Below are 23,417 nucleotides of genomic sequence, written 5' to 3' on the forward strand. Positions count from 1 at the left end.
GTGACACCGTCACTCCTGCCCGGGTTGGATTTGAATTTTGCAGCCCCCCCCCCATTCCTCCCTCCAAGTTTCTCTTCTATCTTATCTTCTTAGCCTTATCCCAAAATAATCTAAAAAAGTATCTTTTTTTTATCTCATGGAGGAAAGGTGAGAAATGACGTGTATACAGTATCTGACAAAAGTAAGTACACCCCTCACATTTCTGTAAATATTTTATTCTATCTTTTCATGTGACAACACTGAAGAAATGAGACTTTGTTGCAAACTGCAAGTTATTTATTATGTTGCAGTGATTATCGTTTATAAGGACTCCGATGACATTGTAGCAATTTCCCGATAATTTCCCTATCACAGTTTCTCTGCACAATAATAGTTTATCGAGTCCAATGTTTTGAAAAGATACAGAGGGCCCTATAAACTATCAGTGGTGGACAATTATACAGTATCTGACAAAAGTAAGTACACCCCTCACATTTTTGTAAATATTTTATTCTATCTTTTCATGTGACAACACTGAAGAAATGAGACTTTGCTACAATGTAAAGTAGTGAGTGTACAGCTTGTATAACCGTGTAAATTTACTGTCCCCTTATAATCACTGACATTTGGAGAATTGGGGTGGGGTTTGAACTGTGTGGCCCCCTAATATGGGAATCACAAACTTCCCATAAATTAATTCCATCTCCATTATCCACACCCTTGACCTTTGCTCCCGGTCGGGCAGGGCGGAGTGTGGTGGGCGGGTCAGACTGACTATAGAACACATCACAATGGTGGGTCAGTAGCATGTTTTGGCTCTGAGGAAGAGGGTCCTCCCTCGAAACGCGTCAGCCAGCTATATGGGGATACAATCACCTCATCCAGCACCATAGGAACATCCGGGCTGTTTTGGAGGCGGTTGGGTCCGATATCTTTACATCTGTGCAAGTAGCCTATGTTTGTCAGTACAATGTATGTTGCTTTTTCGGATTTGATACATTTTTTTAGTGGTAATGCACAAAGTCAGTGCGCCCTTCTCTTGTTGTTGTTTTTCACCAATAAAAACCTGACAGGGGGTGTAACGCCTCTCCGCTCCATCCAACACTAAAAAATACAAAAGTTTTGCCTTCAGTTATTAATGTAAAGTGGAAGTATTGTTTTTTTATGTTATTGGCTGACAGGCGGAGTATTTATGATAGAAGAGATCCTATTGGTCCTTCTGCCGGTCAGCTGTCATGTTCACTGAGCCGCGCATGTGCAGCTCAGCGAACATTTATGCCCCCCAACCTGTGCCACGGTGATGCGACTCCCATGCACACGTGGGGGAGTGGCCTCATCACGGCCTGACCTATCAAGTGGCCCAAAGGCACAGGACCCCAGAAAGGAAGACTGGGTGAAGATGGAAGCACCAGGGGCTGCTGGATAAGTCTGGGGGGGGGGGGGGACACCATATGACAGGTGACAAGTCTGCTATAATGTGCTAATATTCTGTGCATACGAACACATTATGGTATAACCCACCTGGGGGGCCTTGAAAAGAAGAATAAAAACACATCGGACTTTACTTTCACTTTAAGGCTGAAATGTGTCTGGAGGCGTCAGGGTGACCTCATGGGGTCTCCTCACCATCCTCAGCGTTGGACCTTCTAATGAGGCAACAGCCTTGGAGCTGAACCAGATCCCCACCCATCATACAGTCATCTCTGGTTTACCCCCTTCAGGGAGAGCGCCCCCCTCATCTTCCCTCTTCAGGGAGAGCGCCCCCCTCACCTTCCCTCTTCAGGGAGAGCGCCCCCCTCACCTTCCCTCTTCAGGGAGAGCGCCCCCCTCACCTTCCCTCTTCAGGGAGAGCGCCCCCCTCATCTTCCCTCTTCAGGGAGAGCGCCCCCCTCACCTTCCTCCTTCAGGGAGAGCGCCCCCCTCACCTTCCCTCTTCAGGGAGAGCGCCCCCCTCACCTTCCCTCTTCAGGGAGAGCGCCCCCCTCACCTTCCTCCTTCAGGGAGAGCGCCCCCCTCACCTTCCCTCTTCAGGGAGAGCGCCCCCCTCACCTTCCCTCTTCAGGGAGAGCGCCCCCCTCACCTTCCCTCTTCAGGGAGAGCGCCCCCCTCACCTTCCTCCTTCAGGGAGAGCGCCCCCCTCACCTTCCCTCTTCAGGGAGAGCGCCCCCCTCATCTTCCCTCTTCAGGGAGAGCGCCCCCCTCACCTTCCCTCTTCAGGGAGAGCGCCCCCCTCACCTTCCCTCTTCAGGGAGAGCGCCCCCCTCATCTTCCCTCTTCAGGGAGAGCGCCCCCCTCACCTTCCCTCTTCAGGGAGAGCGCCCCCCTCACCTTCCCTCTTCAGGGAGAGCGCCCCCCTCACCTTCCCTCTTCAGGGAGAGCGCCCCCCTCATCTTCCCTCTTCAGGGAGAGCGCCCCCCTCACCTTCCCTCTTCAGGGAGAGCGCCCCCCTCACCTTCCCTCTTCAGGGAGAGCGCCCCCCTCACCTTCCCTCTTCAGGGAGAGCGCCCCCCTCATCTTCCCTCTTCAGGGAGAGCGCCCCCCTCACCTTCCCCCTTCAGGGAGAGCGCCCCCCTCACCTTCCTCCTTCAGGGAGAGCGCCCCCCTCACCTTCCTCCTTCAGGGAGAGCGCCCCCCTCACCTTCCCTCTTCAGGGAGAGCGCCCCCCTCACCTTCCCTCTTCAGGGAGAGCGCCCCCCTCACCTTCCCTCTTCAGGGAGAGCGCCCCCCTCACCTTCCTCCTTCAGGGAGAGCGCCCCCCTCACCTTCCCTCTTCAGGGAGAGCGCCCCCCTCATCTTCCCTCTTCAGGGAGAGCGCCCCCCTCACCTTCCCTCTTCAGGGAGAGCGCCCCCCTCACCTTCCCTCTTCAGGGAGAGCGCCCCCCTCATCTTCCCTCTTCAGGGAGAGCGCCCCCCTCACCTTCCCTCTTCAGGGAGAGCGCCCCCCTCACCTTCCCTCTTCAGGGAGAGCGCCCCCCTCACCTTCCCTCTTCAGGGAGAGCGCCCCCCTCATCTTCCCTCTTCAGGGAGAGCGCCCCCCTCACCTTCCCTCTTCAGGGAGAGCGCCCCCCTCACCTTCCCTCTTCAGGGAGAGCGCCCCCCTCACCTTCCCTCTTCAGGGAGAGCGCCCCCCTCACCTTCCCCCTTCAGGGAGAGCGCCCCCCTCACCTTCCTCCTTCAGGGAGAGCGCCCCCCTCACCTTCCTCCTTCAGGGAGAGCGCCCCCCTCACCTTCCCTCTTCAGGGAGAGCGCCCCCTACCTTCCCCCTTCAGGGAGAGCGCCCCCTATCTTCAACACCCACCGGAACCAATCCTTGTTCCCCTATTGGCCCAGCTCTATCACCTCTCTACAGTTTAATAAAGAGGGAGCAAAGTGAAGACTTCTCCATGATGAAAGGTCCCAGCTTCCTTGTGCTGACAACGCTCGGCGGACCATCCTCTGGCATGATTAGTGTGGTCAGCCCAGCACCAGAAATACACAGCAAGATGGCAGATCACCGGGCTTTTCCATTATAATCACTGAGCCAAGATCACGACATGTATGTGAATGGGAGTGTCGGGTGAAGATCAGTGTTCATGTTTGCCCCAGAGTGACCCTTTAATGAAAGCAGAGCGGACACATCGGATCAATGAAAATCATTTTATTATCGGAATATCGGATGATTTATTGAAGCGTTCTGTAAATAAATAAATGGATTCCTGGAATGAGCGGAGGAGGAAGGCGACGATCTGACGTTATGGGCGGAGCTCTGTACTCCAAATATTTATATATAATACAATTTACATCAGAAAATAAATATAGCCACGCCCCCTCGGGGTTTTCGGCAATACATCTTCAGCTCTGTAATTACAAATATACATATTTACATCAGGGGGGAGGGGAGGGGGAGGAGTCTATTCAACGTTCCAGACGGTGGTCAGGAGGCCGGGTGTCCATTGGCTGTCAGCTCAAACCTGCAAAGAAAAATTGGTCAGTGATGGGCGACCTATCACAAGGAGGTTCAATTCCTCAGCATCTGATTGGAGGACTTCTCTGCTCATGGCAGCCAATGAGATTCTTCCTACCACTGATTGCAGCCTTACCAGGCCACTGATACAGCCAAACTCTCCTAGCTCCTGATAGGACAACGGCTTTCACAGTAGCAGCCAATAAGATTCTCCCTACCACAATACAATCATAATTGGTGCAGGCAACAGACATTGGGAGGAGAAGAGAGAGGGACCCGAGGAGTCACCGAGACTCCGTAAAGGGACAGCAATCTATTTATTAAAGTCACACCGTATTTCACCCGTAGTCCCGGGAAATGTCCTCCTATATAGAGAGAGCTCCGCCTCCTATATAGAGAGCTGCTTCTTCCCTTATTTAGAGCTCCTCCTATATGGAGCTTCTTCTCCTACATAGAGCTCCGCCTCCTACATAGTGAACTCCGCAGCCTCCTCCTCTAAAGAGCTGCTTCTATATAGAACTCCTCCTCCTATATAGAACTTCTTCTCCTATATAGAGCTCCTCCTACATAGAGCTCCGCCTCCTCCTATATAGCGCTTATTCTCCTACATATAGCTCCTCCTATATAGAGCGGCTTCTCCTCCTCCTATATAACGCTGCTCCTTCTCATGGAGCGCCTCCTCCTCCAATAAAGAGCGGCACCTCCTCCAATATAGAGCTACTTCTCCTATATATATATTGCCCCTCCTCTATAGAGCTCTTCCTCTTCCTATATAGAACTACGACTTCCCCTATATAGAGTTCCTCCTCCTACATAAAGCTTCTCCTCCTATATAAAGCTGCTCCTTCTCATGGGGCGCCTCTTCCTATAAAGAGCTCCTCCTCCAATATAAAGCAGATTCTTTTCCTCCTACATAAAGCTACTTCTCCTATATAGAGCCCCTCCTCCTCTATAGAGCTCCTCCTCTATAGAGCTGCTTCCCCTCCTATATAAAGCTGCTCCTTCTCATGGAGCGCCTCTTCCTATAAAGAGCTCCTCCTCCTATAAAGGGCTCCTCCTCCTATAAAGAGCTCCTCCTCCTATAAAGAGCTCCTCCTCCTATAAAGAGCTCCTCCTCCTATAAAGAGCTCCTCCTCAAATATAAAGCGGATTCTTTTCCTCCTATATAGAGCTACTTCTCATATATGGAGCCCCTCCTATATAGAGCTACGACTTCCCCTATATAGAGTTCCTCCTCCTACATAAAGCTACTTCTCCTATACAGAGCGGCTCCTCCTCCAATAAAGAGCGGATTCTTTTCCTCCTATATAGAGCCCCTCCTCCTATATAGAGCCCCTCCTCCTATATAGAGCTCCTCCTCCTATATAGAGCTCCTCTTCCCCCTCCTATGTGAAGCCCGTCTGGGCAATTTTTGGTCTCATTTTCATCATCTAACCACAAAGGTGAAAGAAGTCTTTAAAAATGGGGTCACCAGTTTATAGAGATCAGCCACAGCAGATGATTTACCCCACCCTAAAGTCGTGTAAAAATGAATGATTTCATAGTCTGCTCCCCATCAGATGCTGAATGTGTACAAGAATACAACTTACCAGTCGGTGATTCCCTGATCCACATCCACCTGGGAGAGATCCACCAATACCTGCAAGAGAAGAGTGGAAACGTGGTCACAGCAAGGGGTCCAATCTCTGTACACCCACCTGATCCGAGCCCGGCTGTCCAACCTGCGGCCCCTCCCCCCTACTTATTTTGTAGCCCTTGGGCCCCAGCCGTCAGTGGAGGAAGCATTGATTTGCAAAAAAAGTTGCATCGGCAGTGATCTCAGTATCATTACATGGCCTCAGTCTGACGGTCTCCTATTACACCTGTAGAATGAGTGCGGTCTCCGAGTCTATAGTATTACATATAATGAATATTACACGCGCCCCATTGGTGAGGTCAGGGCCTGCAGCCGAGACTCCCAATATCTAATAAGTGGACTACAAATGGTCTAAAGACTTGGCAGAAATTCCAAAAAAGGGACACGATGTCCATAAGCCAGCTGTAGCTCCGCCCAGAGTTGGTATTTATAGGTTTGGTGGATGCTGGAGAGTCAAGCACCCCTAATGAACTATTCTAGTTTTTGGGCACTCCTTGCTGTTCTACTATACGGGACTAAAGTCTCCCGACACCGGACCCTCAAACATATGAGCTTCTTAGACATTCCACTCCAAAACCACGGGAGTTGCCTCTCCGCCCATTTCCTATAATATGGAGTTGCCTTCTGTCCCCATGGCCATTAAGAAGGTACTTCCCTCCCCCACATTTTCCATTATGAGATCCTCGTGTCCATTTGTGGGGTCAGGGACAGATGTTGAATGATAAGACCTGGCTCACCATCACTATTCCAATTCATGCCAATGGTGATCAGTAGGGTTGAGTGGCCGGTCACACCGTGTCTTAATGGAGATGGCTATGTACACAGGGGGGCACAGTCATGGTGGAACAGAAAAGGATCCTACTCATGGCCATTATTATGGAGTTTCCATCCTCCACTCTTCTAGAAAGGCATTTGTGAGGTCAAGTACTGATGTTGGATGGGAAGTTCAGGATCACCATTGGTGTTCCAATTCATCCCAGAGGAGTGTTTAGTAGGGATGAGGTCAGGGCTCTGCAGGACACCCAAGTTCCTTCACAACAAGCTAGTCAAACCATGTCTTTATGGAGATGTTGGTTGAGAAGACTTGACTCATTCCAATTCATCCCAAAGGCATTCAGTAGGGTTGAGTTCAGGGCTCGGTAAAGGACACTATAGTTCCTCCACGCCAAACTGGTCACACCATGTCTTTATGGAACTGGCACATAGTGGGGGCACAGTCATGGTGGAACAGAAAATTGTCTTCACCAAAGTGTTATCACAAGGGTGGAAGAGCGAGAGAGAGAGCGAGAGAGAGAGCGAGAGAGCGAGCGAGCGAGCGAGAGAGAGAGACGGCTCTAGCAACCAGTGGCCAATAGAGTCTCAGGTGGAGGGGGCTGGCTTTTTTGCTGCCCCCCTGCAATCTGCCTCCCTAGGCCAAACTACAGCACTGGATCTACATACGTTTGGCCATATAATGTAGATCCCTCTGCAACCCATTATAGGATACCTTGTTTTAGCTATAGGATACAAGGAAGCCTTTGTGTAGCCGGTAATGTGGAGTGATGTGTTCTCATCTGTCCTGTTCACCAAGTCATGTGACCCCCACCAGTCACATGATTACACCCCAAAATGCACTCCCCTTGCAATGACACCCTGACCCTTCCCATCAGATCTGACTCTTACCTTTCCCATCTCTTTCCTCTCGTGTGACCCGAACTGCCTGTTGTTCTTCACAGCGATGTCCAGCATCCGCTTCTTTGCATCTTCCAGAGAAACCAAAAACTCAAACCTGCCAGACATAAGAGGATGGAGTGAGACTTTAACCTCTACACTCCCAGGCTTGGTGTGAGCATCTCGTCCTCCATGTTTTCTCCTAATAAAGGGCACCAAGCCTGGAAAGTCACCATGCAGAATTATCTATAGAGACGAAGATGGAGCCTTGACTGGTCGGCTTCTCCTCAGCTTCTCTCTCCTCCCGCTGAACAAACCCCAGATATGAGAAATTGTTTGCATCAGGAGATCGGAATGGCGGTTTGCGGGGATTTTAGCGCTCATGTGCAAAGATGGTTCATCAAAGTTTGAATAGCTACCAAACCAAACCAAAACCCAAACCGCAGTGCATTTGGGAGCAATAATAGTGAAAAAAGTGCCCCATCCTTCTCAAGATCATCAAAGTATCACAAACCGATTCCTCAGACAGAAGCCGGTAGAGGATACAGAATGCATTCACATTTTGTGGTTCTAGAAACCACCGATTACCTGGAGAAGACTGATTATTGGGGTGTGTACTGAATTGGTACCCCAAAAACTGTCTGGCATTGGAAGAGATACCCAGGAGAGGACTGGGAGGATCTGGAATCTGTAGGATGCTACATCCATAGTAGAGGTTTCTCAACTCCAACCGGACTTCTTCTGTGATGTTGAAGAGATTTCATAGGTTAAACATCGATAACCAGGAGATGTCAGAGTCTGAAGAGGAGAAACCTCGGCTAGTGATGAGGCATAGCTATGGGTTCCAAGCAGGCTTCATCTGGAATGCTGAAGACCTTCTACAGCTTCTCCAAGCCACGTCTTCAGTTCTGAGTATTAGGAAGATTTAGGACCATAGACACCTTCATCCCATCACCATGTGTCAGGCAGATATCAAAGAACAGGATGGAGGGATGAAAGCTGTATAACCCAGCACCCCCCCCCCCCCCCTCCATTTCTTCATCAACTCATCCTTGGTGTCCAGAAGATACCTCAGCATTAACACCAGGGCTTTTTTTCAGCAGGAACGCGGGGGAACGCAGTCCCGGCACCTCCAGTCTGAATGTATGCAAATGGGTGCTGGGGTCAGTGGGGTGAGCTGAATGGCCTGTTGATGCTGGCTGCTGGGGGATCTATTGTTGCTGGGAATAATCTCTTGTTGCTGGAGGGCATTTTGTTGTGGGGGGGGGGGGGGGGCTATTGTTGCAGTGGAGGATTTATTGTTGTTTGGGGGAATTATTGTTGCTGGGGGGCTATTTTTGTTGGGGGGGGGTCTAATGTTGCAGGGGAGTATTTATTGAGGGGGGGGGCAATTGTTGCAGGGTAGGATTTATTGTTGCTGGGGGGCTATTGTTTGGCGTCTGTTGTTGCTGATTGCGGGGGATCTACTGTTCTATTGTTGCAGGGGAAGATTTATTGTTGCTGGGGGGATCTATTGCTGGGGGGGGGGTCTATTGTTGCTGATTCCAGGGGTTCTATTTTACTGCTTTTCTAGTTATTAAAAAACTGTATAAAATTTACCTAGAACCGCAACATGATACTTGGTTCTGCATTCTCTAAAAAAGGGGGGGGGGGTACTGGGAGATGGGTAGAGGGTGGAACCAAAGGACAGCGCTCAGAGGTGGGTAGGGGGTGGAGACAAGGGGTGACTCAGAAGAAGGGAGTACCTGTACCTATTCTCTGAGAAAAAAAGCCCTGATTAACACTATAAGTCACCTTCATCCAATCACTATGGAATGCAGGGGTGCAATTGCCCCCTGGGCTGCTCTGATGCCCCATAAAAAGACCGCACAGTTTCAGCTGCAGACATTCCTAAAGGCTTCCTGGTGAAGAGGAGTAAAAAGTCCCCACCAGTGTCCTACCGAGTGCTGGATGAAGACGAGGACAGCGCACAGTTACAACCCCCCCAGCATGGATGGTGTACGCCGTGTCCAAGCAAAGTCTGGCTCCGTGCCCCACCAGAGGCTCTCCTTCCCCAGCCAGCCCCAACCGAGCCACCCCGGCTCCGCCCTGCAGTCCCCAGCTTCCCCTGCCAGTCAGTTTGGGAACCTGAAATCGGTGCAGCACACGGTGTCCAGCCCAAGAGTACCTGGAGCAGAATACTTGGAGGGGGGGGGGGGGGGGGTAGAGGGGTTCTGCAATTTTCAAAACCCCCCCATTCTCTTCTTGGATAGTCAACATCTGCACATTTTATGGTGATTGGATGAAGGTGTCTGTACTCCCTGTATGGATAGAAATGTTGAGGTATCTTCCCGACACTCAACAGAACTAAAGAAGTGATTTGGAGACGTCTTCAACAGTAGAGAACAAATTCAATTGGATGTGACCCTGACATGGATACTGAAGAACCTTCACAAGGATGGGTTACATTCAATCCCAGTACCAAGGGGTGGGGGGGGGGGGTGATTTGTTATCCCTCTCTGCAGATGCTCAATGACTGATGTGACCAGAGCAATATAACATGGGGCTGCCCAAGGAAAAGCTCTGAGCCATCAATGACCCCCCTGGAGTGAGAGGTCACCTTCATCCCGATGGGACATTTCTACACAACTGGATGGATTGTCTATGCAACTCCTCTCTCCGCTCGCTGATTTCTCCTTTTATGGACAATGTATACATTTCAGATCTATAGTTTGTATAGAAATGTTTTAGAGAAGATGAAGAGGTGACGATGAAGAAGAGATGGCGATGGAGAAGAGGAATATTATTATTATACAGGATTTATATAGCGCCAACAGTTTACGTACCGCTTTACAATATACCAAGGAGGAAGAGAAGAGGAGAGGGCAAAAGAAACGAGCAAGAGGAGAGGACGAAAGAGAGACGAGGAGAGGACGAAAGAGAGACGAGGAGAGGACGAAAGAGAGACGAGGAGAGGACGAAAGAGAGACGAGGAGAGGACGAAAGAGAGACGAGGAGAGGACGAAAGAGAGACGAGGAGAGGACGAAAAAGAGACGAGGAGAGGAATAAAGAGAGACGAGGAGAGGACGAAAGAGAGACGAGGAGAGGGCGAAAGAGACGAACAGAGGGCGAAAGAGACGAACAGAGGGCGAACGAGACGAGGAGAGGGCGAACGAGACGAGAGGGCGAACGAGACGAGGAGAGGGCGAACGAGACGAGGAGAGGGCGAACGAGACGAGGAGAGGGCGAAAGAGACGAGGAGAGGGCGAAAGAGACGAGGAGAGGGCGAAAGAGACGAGGAGAGGGCGAAAGAGACGAGGAGAGGGCGAAAGAGACGAGGAGAGGGCGAAAGAGACGAGGAGAGGGCGAAAGAGACGAGGCGAGGGCGAAAGAGACGAGGCGAGGGCGAAAGAGACGAGGAGAGGACGGAGAGACGAGGAGAGGACGTAGAGACGAGGAGAGGACGTAGAGACGAGGAGAGGACGTAGAGCTAAAGGAATTCTTTATATAAAACCATGAAAATTTATTGAACAAGAATTGGGACCCTCCACATGGGGAAGGGGGGGGGAGGGTTGCAGAGATAGCAACACAATGAACCCTGCTATTAAATGTTTATTGATGGAGTGACGGTAATTTGCCCCTTTTCCTGTATTTTAGACCACAGAAGCCTTTTGTTCCCGGTATAAGGCTGCAGAGTAGGACCCTGGCTCTCTGTGTGGAAGCAGTGGTCTCTCTGCAGTGGCCTGACATTCCCGCATACCAAGTCTTAGGTAGAGCTCTCCAATCAGCATACCTTACACTCCCTGCAGATTGAATAGAGGGCACAACCGACATCTGCAGAGAGACCACTGCTTCCACACATACAACAAAGGTCCTTATTCCAGGGGAAGCGTTTGTACTCGCTGTGGGGATCACAGGTGAAATGTGAATGATTTTAGCGGATTTATTGAGATCTCCTATTGGTCAGTAACCGGTTACCTCTCGTTGTAGATGGGATGGAGGGTCTTCTTCTTTATGGAGGTCTTTTTGCGGTTGGCCCACCTCCGGTCTGGCAGCAGATAAATTCGGACGTAGGGATCAGCGCCATGATTGGAGCACTGGATCAGGTTCCTTGGTGAGAATAAAATCAAAATGCATCAATCATCGGATTGTCCCCAATGGACTTCACAATGTAGGATGTTGTAGATGATATTAATATGGCCCTGTCATCAGATATATATATGCATGCTTGGTAATATGTCAGTGCACCCCTTCCAGGTACTTATTACTTCTAACAGAGATCACAGGAATCCCCCTGAAAATGCCTTCATTGGCTTTCAATCCAGAAGGACAGCACCATCTTTGTTCAGCCATCATCCATGGTCACTAGCCACTTCCTAGACTGAGATATAGGGTCAGATGACAGTTATGTAAATCTCAATGCCTGGGCAATTCTTGGGTGTGTTCCCAAATATCTGACACAGATTCAGCGCTGCCTTAATGCATGGGCACCCCTAGGCATTGCCCGGGGACACCCAGGTGCATGGGGGCCCTGTGATAATGCAAGAGCATTACATCATACTTTCCAACTGTCCCTGATTTTCTGGGATAGTCACGCTTTTTCCTAAGTTGTCCAGGGATGGCTGTGTCCTGTACTGTGCCCTCCTGACCCTCCCCCATATACTGTGCCCTCCCAACCCCCCCCCCCTGTACCGTGCCCTGTCGACCCCTCCTCTGTACCATGCCCTGCCAACCCCCCCCCTTCTGTACTGGGCCCTGCCGACTCCCCCCCTCTGTACCGGGCCCTGCCAACCCCCCCCCCTCTCTGTACTGGGCCCTGCCGACCCCCCCCCCTCTGTACCGTGCCCTGTCGACCCCCCCTCTGTATTGTGCCCTGCCAACCCCCCCCCCTCTGTACCGTGCCCTGCTGACCCCCCCCCCCCCGTACCGTGCCCTGCCGACCCCCCCCCCCCGTACCATGCCCTGTCGACCCCCTCTGTATTGTGCCCTGCCGACCCCCCCCCTCTGTACTGTGCCCTGCTGACCCCCCCCCTCTGTACTGTGCCCTGCTGACCCCCCTGTACTGGGCCCTGCCGACCCCCCCCTCTGTACTGTGCCCTCCTGACCCCCCCCCCCCCCCCAGTAAATCAGGGCAAGCTGATAGTCACCCCTGTGCCTTACTTTGCCCAGGGGCCCATAATGCTATTCAGACAGTCCTGCACAGATCAGCCCCCTGCTGCAGCCTCTCACCTTGTGACTTGCTACAAAGTTACACTGTATAGTCTGATCACTGGGGGAGAGGAGACTGAGGAAATGCCTCCTCCTCCTTCTACAAAGTTACAATCTACAGACTGATCACTGGGGGAGAGGAGACTGAGGAAATGTCTACTCCTGCCTGCAGCAGACTGGTGACATCTCAGCCTAGGCAATGTCAATGAGTGAAGCTGAAGGGTGACTTTTTAATGATTAAAGATGGAGTTTTTCGGATCTCTGACCCGGTTGTGTATAGTGCGGAGTTCTGCAGGTTGTACAGTAATGACCGATCCACTGGAAGCTGAAGGAAGACTCGGGCTGTGCCATGACCTACCTGCAGCCATTGACAGACACGAGGAGGCAGCGCCGTAATGACGCGTATCGGATGGAGATGTTGATCTCACCAAGCAGCAAGCCGGTACTGCTGAAACACAAGAGAGACAATGGGGGTGTCAGTGTACATCATGGGGGGCCCCGGGGGTCCCCATCTCTCCACTGACTTATCAGGAAAGGTTTCTGCTCAGATTACACACCTGAAGTCCTCATTCAGGTCAAAGACGGAGGAGGCCAAAGAGTTGAGTGACATGAGGCTGGGCGCGATCCTCTGCAGGTGTCTCAGTTTCGGGGTTTGGGGGGCAGAGGGGACCGTACTGTTTCCAGCGCTCTGATTGGCTCGCTGGTTCTGTTCGGGGGCGGTCTGATATATTCGCTGGGTACTGCTGAGGCTACTGTCCCTCCTGGCCACCTTGTTCTGGGGGATCACCTTGTGCTGAGGGACTGCTTTGTTCTGTGGGGTCACCTTGTTCTGTGGGGTCACCTTGTTCTGCTGGATGGAGTGGACCTGATTCTGGGGGGCATCGGACGTGCTCTGGGGTTTCCTTTGGGGTTTGTCTTGATTCGCTCGTTTGATGGAGACCGGGCCGTGCTTCAGGGAGTTGATCCCCGCGTAGACGCTGTCGGGGTCGGGGTCCTCTACATTCAGAACCTGAAAACAGAGTAAATAATTCGACAAAATCCTCCAAGAATGTTCTTCATCCTCCGCCACCTTTTATTGGCTCGCCCTGCCCAACCATATGAGATCCCCATATCTGCTATAACATTTATTGTATTTCCTATGATCATCAGCTCCATCTAGTGGCCACAATGTGCTATTCTCCTGATTGAGCCATTTCAGTAAAATACCACATTATGGCCACTAGATGGAGCCGATTCTGCTCCTGTGGCCCCTCAGGAAAATGGGGGCCCCTCAGACAATGAACAGAGAACCCCCCCCCCCTCCCCCGACGTCACAGACTCACCCTCAGCACAATCTTCATCTTAATGAAACTGTTGGGGCCGGAATTGGTGAGCGGAAACCTCTGATCTACCGTGAGACCGTCCATGGCGAGGACACGATGGAGAGGAAAGTCCAACATCCCCAGCGAACACTGCCGGGTATTGTCCTTCACCTGAGACAGAGACAGCGCAATCAGCACCCCGTCTGCATTCCCCCCACCCCCAGACTGGATAATACCCATAGTAACTGACTGTAAGCTCCTCTGGTACAGAGACTGATGTGACTGTGGGGGAGGGGATATTAGAGTGTAAGCTCCTCTGGTACAGAGACTGATGTGACTGTGGGGGAGGGGACATTAGAGTGTAAGCTCCTCTGGTACAGAGACTGATGTTACTGTGGGGGGGGGGGGGTGGGGGGACATTAGAGTGTAAGCTCCTGTGATACAGAGACTGATGTAACTGTGGGGGAGGGGACAGAGTGTAAGCTCCTCTGGTACAGAGACTGATGTTACTGTGGGGGGAGGGGACATTAGAGTGTAAGCTCCTCTGGTACAGAGACTGATGTGACTGTGGGGGAGGGAGGGGTGGGGGGACATTAGAGTGTAAGCTCCTGTGATACAGAGACTGATGTAACTGTGGGGGAGGGGACAGAGTGTAAGCTCCTCTTGTACAGAGACTGATGTGACTGTGGGGGAGGGAACATTAGAGTGTAAGCTCCTCTTGTACAGAGACTGATGTGACTGTGGGGGAGGGGACATTAGAGTGTAAGCTCCTCTGGTACAGAGACTGATGTGACTGTGGGAGGAGGGGACATTAGAGTGTAAGCTCCTCTGGTACAGAGACTGATGTGACTGTGGGGGAGGGAACATTAGAGTGTAAGCTCCTCTTGTACAGAGACTGATGTGACTGTGGGAGGAGGGGACATTAGAGTGTAAGCTCCTCTGGTACAGAGACTGATGTGACTGTGGGGGAGGGGACATTAGAGTGTAAGCTCTTCTGGTACAGAGACTAATGTGACTGTGGGGGGAGGGGACATTAGAGTGTAAGCTCCTGTGTCTCAGTGATCTCTGTACAGCACTGCGGTATATGTCAGAGCTATATAAATGTATAATAATAATAATATTGTATGATTGTGGGGGAGGGGACATTAGAGTGTAAGCTCCTCTGGTACAGAGACTGATGTGACTGTGGGGGAGGGGACATTAGAGTGTAAGCTCTTATGGTACAGAGACTGATGTGACTGTGGGGGAGGGGACATTAGAGTGTAAGCTCCTCTTGTACAGAGACTGATGTGACTGTGGGGGGTTACCTCCAGGTGAAGGTGCTGCATGTGGACATCTTGGATGAAGAAGGAGAAGGCTTGCTCCCACACCGGGTCCTTAGTGGTGGAACACGTCTGCAGAAAGATGCAAATGGTTGCATTACACATAAAAGTCACATGACCGCCATCGGAGGAAGAGGGAAAAGTCCAACAAATATTTACTTTGTTAAAAATGAAAAAAAAATAAAAAAAACACATCCATAAATGTAGCCAAATTGATTTGGGGGGCTCAAGTGTGCCTTCATCATCTGAATGAAACACCTCAATCCCTTATGAAGGGAACGCCCTTGAGCCCCCGAAATGTGTTGGGTGCACTTATGAAATTTTATTGGATTCTTTTAATGGAATAAATATTTGTGGGACTTAAACTTTTATTTATAGTTCTCTTATTTCTCTTCCCCCATCCTGCGCTCAGACAGGTCAGACCCATAGACTTCCATCAGAGGAATAAAACACCGAGACTGCAACGAAGGAGGAAGCCGGAGCCGAGTACATAACGAGGAATACCGAGTCCTGGATACACGGATAATTATCTCTCCATCACATTCCTCTGATAATCGCAGGGTGAGGCTTACAGCCATCATACAACGGGGAAAACTGATACTATTGTGGTAAATGTGGGCAATGGAAACTATTGGTGAGGAACCGGACAACACCGGAAACCACACTACAAGGGGGCAACACCGGAAACCACACTACAAGGAGACAACACCGGAAACCCCACTACAAGGAGACAACACCGGAAACCACACTACAAGGGGACAACACCGGAAACCACACTACAAGGAGACAACACCGGAAACCACACTACAAGGAGACAACACCGGAAACCACACTACAAGGAGACAACACTGGAAACCCCACTACAAGGGGACAACACCGGAAACCCCACTACAAGGAGACAACACCAGAAACCACACTACAAGGAGACAACACCAGAAACCACACTACAAGGAGACAACACTGGAAACCACACTACAAGGAGACAACACTGGAAACCACACTACAAGGAGACAACACTGGAAACCAACCTACAAGGGGGCAACACCGGAAACCACACTACAAGGGGACAACACTGGAAACCAACCTACAAGGAGACAACACCGGAAACCACACAAGGGGACAACACCGGAAACCACACTACAAGGAGACAACACCGGAAACCACACAAGGGGACAACACCGGAAACCCCACTACAAGGGGGCAACACCGGAAACCCCACTACAAGGGGGCAACACCGGAAACCCCACTACAAGGAGACAACACCGGAAACCCCACTACAAGGAGACAACACCGGAAACCCCACTACAAGGAGACAACACCGGAAACCCCACTACAAGGAGACAACACCGGAAACCACACTACAAGGGGACAACACCGGAAACCACACTACAAGGGGACAACACTGGAAACCACACTACAAGGAGACAACACCGGAAACCCCACTACAAGGAGACAACACCGGAAACCACACTACAAGGGGACAACACCGGAAACCACACTACAAGGAGACAACACCGGAAACCCCACTACAAGGAGACAACACCAGAAACCACACTACAAGGAGACAACACTGGAAACCCCACTACAAGGAGACAACACCGGAAACCACACTACAAGGGGACAACACTGGAAAGGACACTACAAGGAGACAACACTGGAAACCACACTACAAGGAGACAACACTGGAAACCACACTACAAGGGGACAACACCGGAAACCACACTACAAGGAGACAACACTGGAAACCACACTACAAGGAGACAACACTGGAAACCCCACTACAAGGAGACCACAATACTGCATCAACTAATCTTGTTAAAATAATACTTTCTAAGATTAGTTTTGAGCTTTCCTTCTGCTAGTTTGAAGTTCGGCACGCAGCGTTTTAGTTTAGTAAAGGCAGATGAATGAAGGACTCGTCAGTTTTTTTGGCTTCACTGTAAGAATTAAACAATTGGGATTTTCAGTGATTTCTAATAGAAAATAAACCATCCTCCCTCACCTTACTCTTCACAGTCTTCTTCCCAATGGTCATGGTGACATACGATGTCGGCTCCTTTTCATACTGCAGAGAACAGAACAGTCATCGATCAATTGGGGGGGGGGGGGGGGGTGTTATAGATTACAACAATTTATTTTCAATAAAAATTAAATATAAATAAAATTAAAGAATTGTTACAGAAGAAGAAACACAAATCATGGAGACTGCAGTGTTCTTTTACAGTGGGGATCAGGGGAAAGGTGTCCTCTTACATTGAGGATCCAGGGATAGATTTCATCTTACACTGAGCATCAATGCATAGGTGCCTTCTTACATTGGGCTTTATTGGATAGGCACCCTCTTACATTGGGCTTTATTGGATAGGCACCCTCTTACATTGGGGACCAGTGGATAGGCACCCTCTTACATTGGGGACCAGTGGATAGGCACCCTCTTACATTGGGGACCAGTGGATAGGCACCCTCTTACATTGGGGACCAGTGGATAGGCACCCTCTTACATTGGGGACCAGTGGATAGGCACCCTCTTACATTGGGGACCAGTGGATAGGCACCCTCTTACATTGGGGACCAGTGGATAGGCACCCTCTTACATTGGGGACCAGTGGATAGGCACCCTCTTACATTGGGGACCAGTGGATAGGCACCCTCTTACATTGGGGACCAGTGGATAGGCACCCTCTTACATTGGGGACCAGTGGATAGGCACCCTCTTACATTGGGGACCAGTGGATAGGCACCCTCTTACATTGGGGACCAGTGGATAGGCACCCTCTTACATTGGGGACCAGTGGATAGGCACCCTCTTACATTGGGAACCAGTGGATAGGCACCCTCTTACATTGGGAACCAGTGGATAGGCACCCTCTTACATTGGGGACCAGTGGATAGGCACCCTCTTACATTGGGGACCAGTGGATAGGCACCCTCTTACATTGGGGACCAGTGGATAGGCACCCTCTTACATTGGGGACCAGTGGATAGGCACCCTCTTACATTGGAGATCAGTGGATAGGCACCCTCTTACATTGGAGATCAGTGGATAGGCACCCTCTTACATTGGAGATCAGTGGATAGGCACCCTCTTACATTGGAGATCAGTGGATAGGCACCCTCTTACATTGGAGATCAGTGGATAGGTGTCTTATTACATTAGGGACCAGTGGATAGGCACCCTCTTACATTGGGGACCAGTGGATAGGCACCCTCTTACATTGGGAACCAGTGGATAGGCACCCTCTTACATTGGGAACCAGTGGATAGGCACCCTCTTACATTGGGGACCAGTGGATAGGCACCCTCTTACATTGGGGACCAGTGGATAGGCACCCTCTTACATTGGGGACCAGTGGATAGGCACCCTCTTACATTGGGGACCAGTGGATAGGCACCCTCTTACATTGGAGATCAGTGGATAGGCACCCTCTTACATTGGAGATCAGTGGATAGGCACCCTCTTACATTGGAGATCAGTGGATAGGCACCCTCTTACATTGGGGACCAGTGGATAGGTGTCTTATTACATTAGGGACCAGTGGATAGGCACCCTCTTACATTGGAGACCAGTGGATAGGCACCCTCTTACATTGGGGACCAGTGGATAGGCACCCTCTTACATTGGGGACCAGTGGATAGGCACCCTCTTACATTGGGGACCAGTGGATAGGCACCCTCTTACATTGGGGACCAGTGGATAGGCACCCTCTTACATTGGGGACCAGTGGATAGGCACCCTCTTACATTGGGGACCAGTGGATAGGCACCCTCTTACATTGGGGACCAGTGGATAGGCACCCTCTTACATTGGGGACCAGTGGATAGGCACCCTCTTACATTGGAGATCAGTGGATAGGCACCCTCTTACATTGGGGACCAGTGGGTAGGTACCCTCTTACATTGGGGACCAGTGGGTAGGTACCCTCTTACATTGGGGACCAGTGGGTAGGTACCCTCTTACATTGGGGACCAGTGGGTAGGTACCCTCTTACATTGGGGACCAGTGGATAGGTGTCTTATTACACTGAGGGTTAGTGAAGATAGATAATATATTCAACACTGCTTGTGGAACCCCTATGATCTTAGAGGAACCTCTGTTCCTGGGAACCCTGGTTGAGAAAGTTTGCTGTACTGAACCTTGTCCTTGGGGATGTCCAGCCAACCTTCCGTGTGTCGGGAGATCATATATATGATACATACCACGGAGTATGCCATGTACCGGGAGATCTCATATTTATGGTACATACCATGGAGTACGTCATCTACCAGGAGATCATATATGTAGTGTATACAATGGAGTATTCTGTGTACTGGGAGATCATAAATACAGTTCATACCATGGAATACACCATGTACTGGGAGATCATATGTTCGGCACATACCATGGAGTATGCCATGTTTCGGGATATCATATATGCAGTTCATACCATGGAGTACGCCATGTTTCGGGAGATCATATATATGGTACATACCATGGAGTACGCCATGTTTCGGGAGATCATATATATATGGTACATACCATGGAGTACGCCATGTTTCGGGAGATCATATATATATGGTACATACAATGGAGTACGCCATGTTTCAGGAGATCATATATAGGGTACATACCATGGAGTACGCCATGTACCAGGAGATCTCATATATACAGTACATACCGTGGGAGTATGCCATGTTTCGGGAGATCATATATGCAGTGCATACAATGGAGTACGCCATGTTTCAGGAGATCATATATGCAGTGCATACAATGGAGTACGCCATGTTTCAGGAGATCATATATGCAGTGCATACCATGGAGTACGCCATGTACCAGGAGATCTCATATATACAGTACATACCATGGAGTACGCCATGTTTCAGGAGATCATATATATGGTACATACAATGGAGTACGCCATGTTTCAGGAGATCATATATAGGGTACATACCATGGAGTACGCCATGTACCAGGAGATCTCATATATACAGTACATACCATGGGAGTATGCCATGTTTCGGGAGATCATATATGCAGTGCATACCATAGAATACACCATGTACCAGGAGATCTCATATATATGGTACATACCATGGAGTACGCCATGTTTTGGGAGATCATATATATGGTACATACCATGGAGTACGCCATGTTTCGGGAGATCATATATGCAGTACACACAATGGAGTATGAAGTGTACCGGGAGATTATATATATATAGGGCGCATACCATGGAATACACCATGTACCAGGAGATCTCATATATAGGGTACATACCATGGGAGTATGGCATGTTTCAAGATATCATATATGCAGTACATACAATGGAGTATGCCGTATACCAGGAGATTATATATAGGGTACATACCGTGGCGTACGCCGTGTATCTCTGTGCTATGCCGCTGTATTCATTGTTTGAATATTCAAAATGATTTTTCTATAAGATAAAAAAAAAATTCTGTTTTAAGAAGATGTTTTATGATGAAATGGAGGGACTGCGATGTACAAAGCGGGTCATGCAAACGGAAAACATGCAGAACAGACGATTTCCAGGAGGATTCTGGGAGGAACGTTCTGATGACGGAGGAGGGTGAAGGGATCTGACGATACACAGAGGTGCCAATATCATTATCAGGACAATCAATACGGAGACATAAAACACGGCTATTATAGGGACCATCAGGACAATCATCCATGTTGTAGAATTAACGAGACATAAAACAGGACTCCATTGTGGATTGTAAGCTCTACGGGTGACAGACATGGACAGGGGTAGGATGACGACACAACACGGACAGGCGTGGGGACGGTAGAGACGGGTGGAGAGAATTACCAGGAGAATAATTGGGAAGAGATTTCTACGGAAGAACGTTCGGATCTCTCCACTGGATCCAAACTGACACAAACTGCCGTTTCTCATTTACCGTGTGTCGGGACTTTCCCCGAAGAACTTCAGAGAAAGGAGACTTCCGGGCTTTAACTATCACCTGTTCAGTGGCAGTAAATACATGAAGTGACAATCTGCACCGTCTGCTCAACATCTTCAAAGTTTTCTTTTTCTAGTCAAAAGCATGACCCAAATGGGAGGCGCCAATGAAAGGACCGCCTCCGCTGGTCCCACCATAGAGGAAGCACTGTACCAAAATCACTGCAGCAATTAGATGGAGTGCAGGAAATCCCGCAGGTTACCATCGGCTCATGTACAGCGCTACCCTCTATGGTGGCACTTCACAAATAAAGATAATAATTTATATACTTACAGGCAGACCGCTGGCGCTGTCCAGATACACAATCACCATTGCGGTGGTCATACCATTCCCAGCCTAAACCAGGACAAGACACAGGTCATATATAGAAGCATACAGGAGGAGGGGGGGGGGGGAGAGAGAGAGATGGTGGAGAAGGTCAGAGGTCATATATAGCAGCATACAGGACTGACAGACATGTAGTGCAGGAGAGAGAGATCAGAGGTCATATATGGCAGCATACAGGAGTGCAGGAGAGAGATGGGGGAGGGAGGTCAGAGGTCATATATGGCGGGACAGAGGAATGCCATATATAGAGTGCAGGGGGAGAGATGGGAGAGGTTAGAGTTCATATATGGCAGCATAAACAGAGTGCAGGAGGGAGAAATGGGGAAGGTCAAAGGTCATATATGGAACACAATGGAGTGTCATACAGAAGTACAGGGGGATTGGTCAGAGGTCATATATGGCAGCATACAGGAGTATCATACACAGAGCACAGGAGGGAGACACAGAAAAGGTTATATATGGCAAAACAATGGACTGTCATACACCGAGTGCAGAAGGCGAGGACACCACATATTGCATTTTCTAACACTGAATATCCCACAATTCCATGATTCCCTGTCAGGCCACGTCTGTTTACTGAGTTTTAGTGTGATCTATGACTCACTCACCCGACCACAGAGCTGTAGAGTGACCTATGATCCCGCTCACCCAACCACAGAGCTGTAGAGTGACCTATGACCCCGCTCACCCAACTACAGAGCTTGTAAAATCAATAAAGAGCTGTAGAGTGACCTTTGACCCGCTCACCCGATTACAGAGCTGTAGAGTGACCTATGACCCCGCTCACCCAACCACGGAGCTGTAGAGTGACCTATGACCCCGCTCACCCAACCACGGAGCTGTAGAGTGACCTATGACCCCGCTCACCCAACCACAGAGCTGTAGAGTGACCTATGACCCCGCTCACCCAACCACGGAGCTGTAGAGTGACCTATGACCCCGCTCACCCAACCACCGAGCTGTAGAGTGACCTATGACCCCGCTCACCCAACCACCGAGCTGTAGAGTGACCTATGACCCCGCTCACCCAACCACGGAGCTGTAGAGTGACCTATGACCCCGCTCACCAGACCAAGGAGCTGTAGAGTGACCTATGACCCGCTCACCAGACCATGGAGCTGTACAGTGACCTATGACCCCGCTCACCCAACCAGGCAGCTGTAAGTGTGACCAATGACCCGCTCACCCAACCACGAAACTGAACTATAAAACTCCAGATTACAGTCCCACCAGCATGACCTGAACTCCAGACGGACAGATGGACAGACTGAGCCAGTCACTTACCTCACACAACTTTTCTGGGTTGGCCAGCAGTGAATGCCACTCCAGTTTGAGGTGAACGGATCCGCTGACCACATCGCAGAGTGGAAACCACTGGAAAATATAAAGGAGCCACTGGTTACAGAGAGAACAGAGTGATGGCCCCGGGTCCCTCCTCTGGTGATTGAATGGACTGTACATGTGGATGTCCTACAATGGAGAACACCATCTGTGCAGCTTTGGATTTAGGGGCCCAAGTATATAAAACCGGGCAGAGGGGACCTCCTTCACTTCCTCTCTGATTGGCCCCAAAAATCACAGAATGGAGGGAATATTCGCTGTCTGCTCCCAGCTGTATACTACCAGCCATCATAGAGGTGAAGGTATCACAAAGACTTCTCTTCACCAGCATCCACTCCATCTATATACAGGGCGAGGCGTTTGTTCTCAGGCAGATCATTGAATGGGAACCCCAAAACTGTGCTTGAAAAGAGGCCTTTCCTGAATGATGCAGATATTGCATGCCGAGCAGCGCACTGCCCGCAGCATAAATGACGGCACACTGCCGGAATCGTAACGCAGCCTAAATAGCAGCACACTGCCGGCAACAGACACAGTATAAATGACAGCGCACTGCCAGCAGCATAAATGACAGCACTATGCCGGAATCACACACAGCATAAACGATGGCACACTGCCGGCACTGTACAAGCCTAACTGATGGCACACTGCCGGCACTGTACAAGCCTAAATGATGGCACACTGCCGGCACTGTACACAGCCTAAATGACGGCACACAGCCTAAATGATGGCACACTGCAGGCACCATACACAGCCTAAATGATGG

The 23,417-nt window shown here is 50.1% G+C and overlaps 1 protein-coding gene across 1 annotated transcript in view; it reads right to left on the reverse strand.

Moving 5' to 3' along the window:
• Positions 1-3,611: 3,611 nt before the first annotated feature.
• ESYT3 (extended synaptotagmin 3) overlaps positions 3,612-23,417 on the reverse strand; it is an 81,808-nt gene continuing 62,002 nt past the window's right edge. The window contains exons 12-24 of the mRNA XM_082261917.1: positions 22,595-22,684; positions 21,257-21,319; positions 20,921-20,983; positions 20,365-20,433; positions 17,022-17,084; positions 15,005-15,091; positions 13,719-13,868; positions 12,954-13,405; positions 12,755-12,844; positions 11,167-11,298; positions 7,221-7,326; positions 5,512-5,561; positions 3,612-3,929 (exon numbers count right to left, since the gene is read on the reverse strand). Coding sequence (XP_082118043.1) covers positions 3,893-3,929; positions 5,512-5,561; positions 7,221-7,326; positions 11,167-11,298; positions 12,755-12,844; positions 12,954-13,405; positions 13,719-13,868; positions 15,005-15,091; positions 17,022-17,084; positions 20,365-20,433; positions 20,921-20,983; positions 21,257-21,319; positions 22,595-22,684 — 1,452 coding nt within the window. The 3' untranslated portion in view covers positions 3,612-3,892. The remainder of the gene's footprint in view (positions 3,930-5,511; positions 5,562-7,220; positions 7,327-11,166; positions 11,299-12,754; positions 12,845-12,953; positions 13,406-13,718; positions 13,869-15,004; positions 15,092-17,021; positions 17,085-20,364; positions 20,434-20,920; positions 20,984-21,256; positions 21,320-22,594; positions 22,685-23,417) is intronic.

This window comes from Pelophylax lessonae (assembly GCF_965119305.1).
Source record: "Pelophylax lessonae genome assembly, chromosome: 6".
In the NCBI taxonomy this organism is placed as follows: domain Eukaryota; kingdom Metazoa; phylum Chordata; class Amphibia; order Anura; family Ranidae; genus Pelophylax; species Pelophylax lessonae.